We start from the raw sequence: 14,168 nt of genomic DNA, 5'->3' as shown, positions 1-14,168 counted from the left end.
ACCTACTCATCAACTTCCAATTCTAATAAAATACAGCTATGCCTAAAAATAATATTTCGTCGGCCACCGTCTGTATTTTGTCGTTTATAATTAAGAACAGCGACATCTGTATTTTGCGCCCTGCACTACATTTACTGGCGTAAGTACTGCGCTACGTCACATTAGGATGGCGCTTTATCGTATCACCGTAGTTCAGGAATTTTATTTTAAGTTTAATTTGGTTAGAAGAAAGTCACTATGATTACTGAGCTCAAAGCAGACTCAGGGATCGAACCTGACATCCACTAATGCAAATTCAAATCAAAAACATGCATATTGGATGCATATGGAATAGGGTTTATAAGGTAGCTGAATAAAACCATTTCCCATTCATACACAGACATTTATTGAAAGAAAGTCTTAAATATGAAATTATAATGACTGACTGGATACATGGTTCCATGGACATTAGTACCTACAACTAACAATTAAATTATAAATAGCTATGATCACTAAAACTAAAATATCATTCAACTTTGGTCGTTTCTTCATTCACGCGTCTGACGTGTAAACCTATAAAAGAAAAAAAAACATTAATTCACACAGCTGTTACATTTAAACTCAAACAATAAGAAAGCCGTGTTAGCAACACTATAATATTCGTATTTAACTCAAAAACAGCTGTATGTATAGGCTGAAAATTGGTAGCGAAATGGTAAGGTACAATAGTTTTCAACCAGAAAAAGGACATAGGATAGTTTTGTTTTATCTCGAGAATAAGGACTATGCATTAAAACCGCGGAACTTTCCATCATCCAAACCACTGAACCTATTTGCCTGAAATGCAGGTCACAAGTAACAGATGACCTTTAGCAACTTTGGCAAACACTATACAAGTCAAGAATATTTTTAGGCGAAAATTTAAAGAAATGCAATGTAAGGCAATGTTTCGTAGAACATAAATCATAACTTTATTCCAATAGGTAAGTATGGTTGGAGTCTCCTTTCAAAAGAAAACAGAGAGGTAAAGAAAAGAGATTTTTACAAAACTGTAGTGTGTGTGACACCTCGCGCCCATAAGTAGTGTAAGTTAGTCATATAAGTTTAGTCAATTAAAGATATTCATAAGATCAACACGTCTCATTCATTGCTCCCGAACCTACATCATTGCAAAACAATACGAAATTAAATAAAATGAAGAGAAGTGCCAACACGAAGACTAACTGGGAAAAGGCGGAAAATATGAAGAAAGAAGGTAAAACAATTGGATAGGTACATTTTTATATTTTCAAAGGAGTCATCTTTGGTGATGTTCACAAGCTAGGACCAAAATACTATCACAACGAGTCTAACCTTATGAAATCGGTATCTCAACCAACTGAGTCGAGGAAGTCAAGCGGTCAGTCGCTCCGCACAATATATTCACATTCACCCGCATCTGCTTGGAAAAATACACTCGTCAATCATAAACATACAGAAATACAAGAACATTTTACATTATAGGCATTGATGTTATACATCAATGACTAGGTAATCATTAGTTTGTCATGCGGTATAGCGAAAAGCTACCGGTTGACTTCCACTTAGGAAACTTAAGTTTATGTACACCGGGCGTTAAAATCATGTTAGCAGCCAACATGTACGTACCTTTTTTCTCATTTTGATGTTCCTTCCATCAATATACTCCTGTAGCGCCAGGTAAATGAACCTGTACTGCATCTTGTTCTGCACCATACCGTTGCGCTGTGCCCTCACCAGCTTCACCGTGGAATGGACATCAATATCACAATTGAATCCTAAAAATAAGAATTCTACATAAGACTATGAAACACGACATCTATGTTTATATTTGAGAACAATCGCCATTGAACAAAAGCATATCACAAAATCAAATGAATGATTCGCATACAGAGCAAATGAAAAGATAGACGAGCAGCAATAGCAAGCAAACTTACAACATTCGCACGAGCCGAGCACATTAAAATAGAGAAGGAAATAAGAAGCACATTGCTTGAATACAGTGTGGAGTCTCACCAGATGTCTTTATCCTATCGATTAGCATGTCCAGGACTATGAACGTGCCCGTCCTGCCGACGCCAGCGGAGCAGTGCACGCACAGGATGTTCTGAAACGTTAGGCTTGATACTTTAGCATCTGACTTAAAGGGCAGCACAGCAGTAAAATATAAGGGAGTTAGAGGACTTTGCAGAATTTGACAAAATTGTAAAAGGTCATTCATTTCAAATACCATTAAGAACTATTGCAGTTGCATTTGTTTCTAATAAAATGCTGTCGCTAAAAATTTTGGAAATGTTCTTTTAAACTAATAATGTTTATTCTAACCAGTCAGTTAAAGTGATGTAAGAACTTTAGAAAATGTAACATTATATATAATGAATTAAACATAAGAAGAGAGTATATATCTACCTGTTCGGGAGCGTCAGCTTCTTGGGAATTTTTGATCATTCTCCGGTTAATGTCATCTATGAAGGACAGCACTCCGTCAGGGTCGCCGGGAGTGCCGTGGTCGGGCCAAGCCTTGAAACATATTGTATTCATTATGAATTATGGTTTAACTATTATCATAATAAAAAGAAGACAGACGGCACTTTGTAGTGCCCAATATTATTATTAAGCTTCCCTACACTGTTGGTAACTAATCGTGCAAACGACCACATCAAATGTCCGAGACAGATCAACGTTGACGGCTAGTGTTGCTGGTTGCACCTATTATATTGCAGGCAAATTGCCCTTTAAGAACCTTAAATCATTTAACATTTACCAGATACGAGTTCAATCAAGACATAGGCAAGTCACTACGTCAAAATCCACTTCAAAAAGAATAAATGGAGTAAAATACAACACCAAGTACTCACAGTGAACTGGTATTGGAAGACAGTTCGACAGCTCTTGTCGTCGCTGACATCAAACTCCCGAAGTAGGTACTCTTCATAATGCGTCTCCGAGATAGACTTCACTGTGAGACCATCGAATCGCTCCTCGTGGCCAGACAACGGCCAATACCTTTCGCACTTTTTCTGCAAAAGAAATATTGTCATGGTAACGTCGTTTAGTTAATAAAACAGTACCCTACACCCCAAGACTCCCTCTTGTCGCGGGTAACGTAAGAAGCAGCCAATAAGGCCAAGGCCTGGTGACTACTAATACCAATTATTAACAGAAACCGGACAGCAGCGCTCTCTGATACACCTCAACATTTTACGTAGTTATATCTAACTTGCTTGTAAAGCGTAGAGATTGTGACAAACCCTCTTGTGCTCTACACAAGAGGGTTTATCCAGGCCATATAATCTAACATTGGACGTGTCATTCTTTTGGTGTCTCATATAATGTCCATTCTACGGGGCTTCTTGCTTGCCATCAAGTGATTTGTGGCAAAGCCTTTCTATTCTGTTTCATGGTAGAATCCATTGACACGTACCTTGCCATTTTCCACTTCGTTAGTGATCATAGCTATCACCCGGACGTCCTCCTGCCAGATCATGCGCCAGAAGTCGTCCTTCGTGTTGGAGAGACAGCCTTGGGCAGCTATATACGTCTTGTCTTTTACTGAAATTATAAAGGAAATGTTCAATTTTTCGTCATTTCACATAATATATCATTTTTTAATCTTGTCTTGTTTGATGTAGTTTTATTACGTTATAAGATATTTTCTACTCATATTTTTCTAGCGCACAAATGAAATACATACAAATTCACAGATAATGTTAAAAAAATTGGTTGAGTAATTTTATCGCAACATATCACGACACATTGTGTCGTTATTACCGAAAAAGTTATATAACTTATTACCTGTTACGTCACGGCAAAGGTTGCCATTAATTTTGTCCAGTTTTAAACATTTTTTCACTTCTCTCAAAGCCTCGTCTGAGAGGGACTTGGAAACTAAAGGTGGCGCCTTCTTCGATTCACTGTTCAGGATCAGAGCTGAAATGGTAGAAAAATTAGGCTATTAATTTTTTTGTTGAAATAAGAAATGGATCGACCTAGATATTTTATTACTTATTTTAAACATAGTTCTTCGCTATGAGTTTCTCGTATAGTAGGAGTGGGAACGGGGTGGTTTTTAGTCAGTAAGTAAGAGTCTGACACTTCCTCCCGTCTCACACAAGACGCGAGTTGAATGATTTACCCTCGAAAAAAAGCTAAATACGGTAGACAATTGATATAAACAAAACCAGTCTACTATCAAAACTACACATACGTACATTCAAATCAGCAAAAACCGCAAATACGTGCGAAATTTTAATGACACTGTCATTGTATTACATTGTCATTAATATTCTTTGGAGTTTATGACGTGTGCGTTTATGGCCAAAAGAACAAGATGTTTTCCTTGTCCCTCAGAAATTCTAGTCACGGATCGATCAGTCTGGCGTTCGGTTACCGAATTTCCATAATATATGTACATAGGTACCTACTAGGCATCAATAAACATATGACGCACTAAGGACTAGGGGATTTTTCCCACCAGGTACTATCGAAGTAGGGTATTTTCTTGATAATCATCTTAATTAGATAGTGTCATCGAAATGAAATTACTAATCTAGGAAGATTATAAGTCTATAGATTTCACTACAATTCTAATATACGAAAACAGTAGAGTCTGAATATTTTATAAGTGAAGTTCACAGACACGACTATAAAAGTACCTATTGTTGTTTCACGGAATGCCAATGTGAAATGATGATGTAATGTTGTAAAGTCAGTTTAATTATATCATCATTTTCGAACCCTCTCAGGAATCGATTGATTCCTACAAGATCCGCATCACACATGTGATGCTTTTGGAGTAGCGACTGTGCTTTGGATTACGGAGACCGTTAATCACCAGACCATACTTCAGTTTGTTTGTTACTAGTAGTAGGCTACTTATGTACACATTTTTATAAAATTCTCCTTCAAGAAATTACATTACGATATTTCAATGGCCCTTTAAACAGCAAGGTAATCAAGCGATTGCTTATTACATTAGTTAAAGTACCAAGGTATACCGGTGATCATTATTGTCAGAGATTTACGTCTAAATTATACCTAATTGGTATCTATCGAGGCTTGTAGGTTCATATTGAATGTAGGCAATCGAATTTGTGACTGGAAGTTTCCTCTCTCTGCAGAATGACATGTACTAGCGGATTGGAGCTAACCACGAAGAACTTGTTATCCAATTAAATGAAGTAGCTTTTCTAACAAATGTCATAGTACAATCATATCTCGTATGTTACGTTATCGTACGTTAAATATTCTGCTCTTTGAGATAAAATCGAATCCCAGAAAGATTATAAGAAGATCACAATAATCTAATCAGTTGATCGCAGGTCATTTACACGGCATTACTATAACTAACACGACTTTATTCAACCCTATGACTACCGACCAAACTGTTGAAGGCTAATTTGTTTTCTAGCACCGGTCACTTTTGCTCCCTATGGTGTTCAACATACAAATACTTGATTATCGTGAATGACTCACATTGAACACTGTCCAGGCTTTCATTGGAGGACTGCACGGAGGAGGAGGAGTCGCTGAGCCTCGAGGATCTGACATAGCTCGCGTTGATGTAGTCTGACTCCGGCCTATTGTCTCGCCGACGGAGAACCACACGCGTCTGGTCATCTGGGAATCAAGATGGTACAAGATGTAGGGACAAACAAACACATTATAATATAAAAGACACAAAAAAAATGTTTAAGGAAATTTTGTAAACCGGCAAGGTAGGTAGAGTAAAGGAACTTTTGTTTATCGTGAAGTTTGTTGATCGCAAGTGAAACAAACTTCTTTTCCACTTCTCATTTTTGGCACTTCAATACAATACGTTTGTCCCTAGTAGTCTTAACACGGATGTAGTTTAAATCCCCCCGATCAATCATAATTATATTACAAAGTCCTCACTACAGATATCTGTACAAAGCAGGTTAAACACTACACTTACATGGTAATATATTTCTGTATCGGTTCTTGGGCGCGTTTTCTGGTCTGGTGCCCTCAAAGTTTGTGAACACGTGCCGATCCTCCAACATCTTCAGCGACTGGAACTCTCCATCAAACCCGCATTTGCTGTCCAGCTTCTGGTAGTCTTCAATCTCCTGGAAACAACGACACATCACACATGAAAAAACAAACTATATGAGGAACAACAACAAACAACAGGATTATTCAAGATTCCCGAGCCTATAATAAATTGAAACTATAATTGAAAATATGAAACCTTCCAAGATGGACATTTATTATAAAATGATGGATTTCATTAGATTAGATTAGATAGATTATACCTAAGTATAAACGAATTTTCTCAATTGAATATAAATTAAAAATAATGTTCTCAACTAGCTAACCTAAAGTCGACTGATACATCACGCAAGTTTCATTCTATATATAGGTAACCACAAAAATATGCAACTCCCCATTTTAAACAAAAGAACACAAAACCGACTAGCAACTAGCACTACCATTGTTCATTCATAATAAAATTAATAAATACATTACGAACAATTAAAGCATTTATTGCCTCGTTTACGCCAGACAATAAAAGTAAATCATAAGTCATAATGAAAATGTCAATTCCCCACCGGGTTGCTCAAGCGCCGGTGGCATGTTATACATAATGCGCAAACGCAACACAAAAACGGTGCGCATTTTTTAAATTGCCTATCAACTCCTGCGCAGGTTGTTCTACACGTGCCTATAGGTTGCATCTTAAGCAGGGCATGTTTTATTCAATCAGTTGTCAGAGAAACAATAAAGCTCGCTGTCAGCGCATGGCATGATGATTGCATTCACTCTGAATGACAACTTCATGTAGGATACAGGCAATCAAGGTAATTCAGGTCGGTGGGCACATGCAGCCTGCCAGGGACAATGCTATCCTACATGTACAAAGCCTTTGTGTCGTGCCCACTTTGTCTCCCTCCCAGCCACAGTATTCGGTTATGTAATGACCATTCTACCGACGCAGACGCAAGCAAGACAGACCACAGTGTACTGCGTATTATATTCTTATTAATGCATGGTCAGTTATATTTCTAGTAATAAAACAAATATTAAACTGAACTCGCTGATACCAGACACGACGACACAAACTATCAATTACAAGAACATCTAGATAGTTAACTGTTTTATTGTTAGCTAGTAAAATTATAATTACGCGTCATATTAAATTATGTTTTTAGGTATTTTTCTTAACATTTTTTATCAAAAAGCTAATATAAAACCTACTTACACCGGACATATTTTTGACACTGGCTTTAGTTAATCAAGATGGATCCAGAGAGAGAAAGAAAGAATGAATATATATAATATATTGAAGTTAAAATAATGTATATAGTCAAGACAAGTCTTAATCTGTTTGTATTTAATCATAGGGGTGTGTTATGAAAATAAATATGATAAAAGAGCCTAAAGTAATGTCCGTGACATTCCTATGTATATTGATATTCAAATGTATGACCTAAACTACCTAATTTTCGTGGAGGTCATTGTTACTGGCAAATAAGTAGACAGTCCATGGACACCCGCAACACTAGAGGAGTCATAAGTCAATGATAGGAACTTGAGGATTAACGATCTGGCGATAGGGGAGATTGGCGAGATGAAGAACCAGGGCTCCTGATCCAGGCAAACGCCTTCTTACCTGCATTTCCTGCACCTTGCGGTCGATATCATGCGCCCGGAGCCGGGTGCCGCTGACCGGCTGCAGGAGTCGCAGCACGTCTCCAGAGGTCTCAATCATGGGGTACAACCTGAAGTGCTCTATTAATCCTACTAGGTCGTCGAACTGCTCGCCGCTGCCCACGTCGTACTTATCGTGCTGGGAACAAAGGAAATGGTCTTGGTTAAATATACATCATTCAGATATGTAAGAACATTTTGAACTACCGCTAACGTTCAGATATAGAGGGCTTTGGACTCTGGAGTCCTAATTTAAGTAATCGTGATGGTTTTTAAAGGGGTAACTGTCACACAATCCCTGATCTTTCGCCTTTAAGAAGACACATTTTGATGGCTTCCTCATCATAAAAAAATAAAGTAGTAACCTTACATAATTTGACATGAAATTAGTGGCATCATGCACTTTTTCCCCTAAATGGTGACCATAGTAGCAGATTGGTTAATTTAATAAGTGGTTACTGTTGAATACATTGGATCGCCTGTAACGCAGTCTGGCAAATAATATATCATGCAAGGCTAATATATGTTTATTTGCCTACCATTTATAACGGAATGAAGATGTTTTATTTATTATAATAGTACTAGGGACGCATGAGTTACATCCCAATTATCTTCGAACAGGATAACGCGAGTAATTACGAACATGGCTCGGTAATTAAAACATTGCAGTACTTATGTATTTAATTAATATCTTATTGATCTGTAGATCCGGATTAGATGTGTGCAATAAATAGGTATGAAAATTATCACATATTATTATGTGGTCTGAGAAACAGTTTTGTTGTTAGAAGCTTCATGTGTGTTCAACATCAACTTCGTCAAGTCTTGTATGTGCTTTTATGGCCGAAGCTATTATTTTTGACATTACTTATGTAAGTTCAATTGAAGATTTTAGATGAGAGGCGATGCGACGCTGCAGCGTCAAATGCAAATCTACGGCATAACCCATTTTTGTAATGCACATATTACAAAAATGGGTTATGGGTTGAAATTGTAGATACTAAATACTTCATGATACAAGAAGAAGCGAACCAAATCACATAAGATACTTGTCATGTGAAGACACAGAATACTCCGCAGTAATACCACGATATTACATAATTTAAAAGATTAGGTACACAAAGCCATTGCAAAAAATAGACTTAAACTCAGGTTAGTAATTTGGAGCGATCAAGGTCACTTGTGTGACAATGGTCACGTAAACACTACGTTTCCTACGTCCTTGTGCGACCATGGTGTTTTCTTACAAGTTCATTCTCATTCCGCCATAGTGCTCAGTGGTCATTTGAACGCAATATCCATGCGGATCACGTTCCACTATTTACCTAGAGCGGTTTATAGGAAAACTGTCCACTTATTGTAATATAGTGCGATTTGCTGCCGGAAACTTCTAGGAAGACCTTTGTTAAGGTTTTCTGTTTGTTGTGAAGTAAAGTACATGTGACACCACCACTACTCCTTCCGTGGGTGTCGTAAGAGATGACGAAGAAACAACACATTTGGCTCTCGGTGAAGCAGCACTCTCTGATAAACCGATGCCTTGTAAACCGCTTTCTGCAACCTGCCTTCCATGTATGTGGTGGAAATTATGACTAGCCACCAAGTAAAGGAGGTCATAGTCATACTCCAGCAGTAAGTGGTTTCAGGTTGTAGATAATGAGTAATGGAATTGATTAAAAAAGTACCTAAATAATATATAACGAATTTTTACTTCTCCTTCAAGTACATTAGAAATGTAGAATTGCAGCCCAAATATCTTGTCTCCTCACGTATCTGCATTCTACGTGAATATGTGATGTTTATCTTCGCATCAATATGTAGAAAAGAAGTCAAGCCGATCATTATTCAAGTACTTAGATCTTGGAACATTATCTGCAATCATGGCGATTATCCTTAAAGAAAAAATTGTTGTTCAAACCAACTCACGTTCGACTGACTGCGTGTTCAGGAATAGCTCCGCGCAACTACTGATTGCCTGGTACATTTTCACTGTGGATATACCTATATGTACCTACTATATGTCTAGGTATGTATTTTGCAGTGAAGATGCAGAGAGACTAATAACGACTCCCTTTTTAAAAGGGAAAATAATCCTATGGCTTCCCGCTTTCGGTAAGGCGTGAGAGAGTGGAAGACTGTCAGTCTCTTACTGACTAAAAACCAGTAACAATTATTGAGTACCGATTTATTCCCAGATATTTGAAAACCAACTTTTATTTGAACCTAAACTAACGTAATGTGTGGTAGGTACTAAACTAAATGAATAAGTAACCTATTACTGGTTTTATTAGTGATAAATTACGTTATGGTAAAGCCCAGTAAGTAGTGAAAACAATTAGTTTCATCTATAATTATGAACTTACTTCATCTTCATACATAATTTATGTTGGTTAAGAACTACATTGTCCTTAAGGCATGGCTTTCCTTAAGTAACGGCTTTGATTAATTCCTAACTTGTAACTTCATCTAGCACTGGTAATGTGTACGAAGTACCGTTTAAATACTATTCAAATATGTGAAATACGTATACTTTTGTGTCGCATAAAGTTTAAAAAATTTAAATATAGATCTTAGTGAATAGTACCATCGATCCTAAGTCGGTAAGAAGGGCAATAAGATCCTGTCCCCATAAAATAAAGCGGTGCGTAAGGATATAAAGTATTTTCATATCAATTTTCTAATACCTAACAGCTCGACTCAATTACCCCCAATTTTCTTAATACCCGAAACCCCAACATCCTTAAATTCCTAACCCTCAAAGGCAACGCACTTGTAACGCTTCTGGTGTTTTGGGTGTCCATGGACGGCGACGATTGCTTACCAGCAGGTGCTCCGTCTACTCGTTTACTGACTTATTACATAAAAAAACACTCGACACATCGCTTTAACGAGGTCAAAGTGATTGAAAAACATTTTCCCTTAGTGAACGAGTACGGTACCTATAATGATGAGATACAAACTAGTAATACCATCTCCTTACTCCTGGTACATACATAGCTACTTGGCTGAACCAAACTTGGCTAGTTGCTACAATCATGTCTGTGTCGCACTTGAAAAACTTCATTCCGTTGTGAAGACCGCACGCATACATGTATAGTTTTTACTTTAGCCCACAATGGGCACTGGTACTCCTTTAATTTATGATGCCCTTATCTTACGGTGGTACTATGTTACCAAGTATTTCTTGAGATATCGAAAGGAATTGTTTCTATGGAATGCTGATGTCAAGTCGTGTGTAGTTGGTAGTTCAAGCGATCACGTGTTTTTGTGCGTTTCTATTTTTTCGATTACTAGCAAAAATCTTTAGTTTATATCTTGGCAAAGGGGGATGCTGTATTGTTATCATTTCTGATAAAAGAAATTGGGTAGAAGACTCAGGAGAGAAGAGAGTGTCAAGAAATTGTTTTCATTGCTATAATACACTTTGCCAAACGAATTTAAGGTCAATCTCGCTTAGGGAGGTGGGGACTAGACCGTCAGATCTTATCGAAGATAAAATCAGCCCAGACTGTGCCAACGTTCTAAGCTAGTGGCAGATCTATACAAGATCCAAGATAAAAATATACATATGCAACATATACCATACAGTAGCTGGCCAGGTACCAGGATCTCATAGCGTGCTAACAGGTACTTTAACACAGTAGTAATAAAGAGATGACACGCGGCAGTCTCTGTCACACGTACCATCTTTCTCACTCATTGAAATAAATTGGCTTATTGTATGCAATACACGATTACATAGAACTAGTATATAGCTGCGCCGTACTAGTCTATTATGGCTGTATAAACTCAGGTATCAGTATTTTTCCTGTGACTGATCAATGTTAAGCCATTAGTATATAAAAATATGGTCAAAACTTTTGTTCACGTAAAGTTCTCTTAATTTATCACGTCAATTATATACAAAACATACCATAATTATGTATAATATCTGAGAGAAAGACAGACTACTGCGCTGCATTTCCGTAAATTAATCAAGTATTGCAAAAACATAATTATCACACGCCTTTTCACCCCCGAAAGCGTACACTAATGAAAGTGCCCCTACAATAAAAGTTTACATAAGTTTGTTATAAGGTCCTTTATTACTTAAAGGTCCAGGTAAGCTCATTGCCATAATATACCGCACACAACTAAAAAATCCGCGCTATCACATAAATTATTTCGATTATCCCCAAAAAATGTTGCCTGACCGGTAACCGAAACTGGTAAGAACTCTTCCTCAAGGACTTTTTCAAAAATACATTGTAACAGGAAAATGATTGTTTAAGTGGCGATTACGACATATTTTCCTCAAATGATCTAAGATCTCCGATTAATGTAGATAAACAAATGCGTGCATGTGTCCATTAATAACAATCATAATGGTTATATAATTTTCCATATTACATGCTGTTGGATAATCACCTCGAAGGCCGTGGAAATACATAACATCATGTAGCAACAATAACAACTGGGTATATGTATAAAAAGCCGCGTAGGTGCTGCTCCTCAGATCAAGTAACCAGTTATTTGAACGTGGGATGATTTGTATGGGATCCTTATGTAATTAGAGTATCGTAATTATTTTTGTCGTATTACAAAAAACCAAAAAAAAACAATCACGGTGGCCTAAAGGTCCTCAAGACGCTCGCTTCTCATGCAGGAGCCTCCCAAGCCTGGGTTCAAAACCTACCAACGGCATGTACCAATGACACTTTTTCCGAGTTCAGTGTACTTTCTATAATTATTTAGGCACTACTGACAAACGGTGAAGGAAATCATCATGAGAATACCTGGATATATAAGTTTGAAATCAGTCAGTTAGTCATGCTTATGACCAGTCTTTAGCTTGTAGTAATATATTACTAGCGACCCGCCTCAGCGTCGCATGGATGAGCGACTTTGTTTTATACTATGTAGTTAAGTACATAGAAGTATAGATATATATTTATTATTATAAATTGTTAATACAATGTCCTTGATTTTACTACACAATAAATACGAGTATATTGCAAAATACATAGTTATAACCCTTGTACGTACTTGTATCTATGTGGACATAAGTAGGAAATCTTCATAGAATGATTTGTGCAACGATAGCGGCCATAAAACCAATACCCCATAACATTTTGCCATAGTCATAAATTATGGTAGGTTTTATAAGGAAGCACAGTAAAGGATATAACTTATTATAATTGTCACATTTCATATTGTTACTCGTAGTGTATTGTTTACGAGATAATTAATGTTCATAAATCTTATTTACCCGGAATACATTATCTGTTGGCAATAGGCTTATTATTAGGTTAGGTATATGCTTTTTAACTTAAGACCATGTTACATTGATCAAGTGCACGTCTGCTTATACCTTTTGGGATTAAGTTGTATAATGTTTAGAATATTAAATACGAATCTAAGCGTCGATTTTACATGGTCACGTCTGTCAGCTCCAGACATAGTGATGTCCCACCCACAGCGTAAATGCATCGATAAAAACAACGATCTGTTTTTACTAGTTTTTGCCAGCGGATTCGCCCGTGATCCCATGAGATAAAAGCCTATGTGTTAACAAATACACACACATAATTTTAGTAAGAAATACGTGACAGGGACATAGAGACACCGTATGATTTATTTTGTAAATATGTATTAATATTATATACTAGGTATCCGAACGTCAAATATGTTCTTATGACATATATTTATGGTTATAAAAAATTGTAAATTGTTAGTAGGTATTTTTAGCAACAGAACTGTGATGTGTACGTTAAAGGCATAATATAGTATTATTTAGTTTTTTATCGATAGTTTTTTAATGTCTACATCCCTAAAATCGTGCCCTTGGCAGTATTATCCCCTTCGTCGGGCAGGTGTGCGCATGCGCTGGGGTAGGGAAAGGGCCGCCGCGCCTAGCTGCTCCGTAACCTCGGCAAGGACGTCAGTCCAAAGTAATACAGCGTACGCCACAGCTACCTACTCAGTATTACTTTGGACCCACCAAAACCCTAATATACATACATTACCATTAAAAGGGTATAACATAAAAAAAACTTATGACGGTAATTTTCCTTAAAAAAATATGATTCGATGGTAGGTATGTATCTATAACATAGCAATATTATAAAGCTAAAAAGTTTGTTTGTTTGAACGCGATAATCTCCGGAACTAATGGTTCAAATGAAATAATTACACTAGTTTACAAAATTTAACTTTTTATTTATACCCCGAAACAAATGTATGTAAATATGTTAATCTACCTTCCTTAAACCTAAAAGTCTTAGCAGAAATATTTTATCACGTCTTAATTTTTTCCTACAGTAAAATGTTTTTTTTTAACTACCTGACATGGTGACGACATTTTAATATTCATTCGTTCGCTTCAAACGACAGTTATCTTGCTTCAGATTGATTTAAAATGTCTAGTAGAAAGTGCAAACAAAATCCTGATCGTTTTTGTTATGTTTGTGGACATATAATTTTCAAAAAGAGAAGACCTATTGTAGATTCGTTAAAAAATG

At 36.8% G+C, this 14,168-nt stretch overlaps 1 protein-coding gene across 4 annotated transcripts in view; it reads right to left on the bottom strand.

The window, feature by feature from the left end:
• Positions 1–368: 368 nt before the first annotated feature.
• LOC118263463 (tyrosine-protein phosphatase corkscrew) overlaps positions 369–14,168 on the bottom strand; it is a 55,897-nt gene continuing 42,097 nt past the window's right edge. For 2 of the 4 annotated variants that reach the window (XM_035575486.2, XM_050704301.1), the window contains 11 exons: positions 7,631–7,807; positions 5,933–6,086; positions 5,473–5,616; positions 3,793–3,927; positions 3,422–3,549; positions 2,856–3,017; positions 2,407–2,517; positions 2,014–2,104; positions 1,627–1,775; positions 1,333–1,417; positions 369–552 (listed from right to left, as the gene is read on the bottom strand). In XM_035575486.2, the coding sequence (XP_035431379.2) occupies positions 1,334–1,417; positions 1,627–1,775; positions 2,014–2,104; positions 2,407–2,517; positions 2,856–3,017; positions 3,422–3,549; positions 3,793–3,927; positions 5,473–5,616; positions 5,933–6,086; positions 7,631–7,807 (1,335 nt within the window). In that variant the 3' untranslated portion in view covers positions 369–552; position 1,333. The remainder of the gene's footprint in view (positions 553–1,332; positions 1,418–1,626; positions 1,776–2,013; positions 2,105–2,406; positions 2,518–2,855; positions 3,018–3,421; positions 3,550–3,792; positions 3,928–5,472; positions 5,617–5,932; positions 6,087–7,630; positions 7,808–14,168) is intronic. The other 2 variants (XM_035575494.2, XM_050704302.1) reach the window with 1 other exon arrangement.

The sequence above is a fragment of the Spodoptera frugiperda genome, chromosome 25, assembly GCF_023101765.2.
Source record: "Spodoptera frugiperda isolate SF20-4 chromosome 25, AGI-APGP_CSIRO_Sfru_2.0, whole genome shotgun sequence".
In the NCBI taxonomy this organism is placed as follows: domain Eukaryota; kingdom Metazoa; phylum Arthropoda; class Insecta; order Lepidoptera; family Noctuidae; genus Spodoptera; species Spodoptera frugiperda.
Note: the sequence above shows the minus strand (reverse complement) of the source record. Positions and strands in the feature narration are given on the sequence as shown.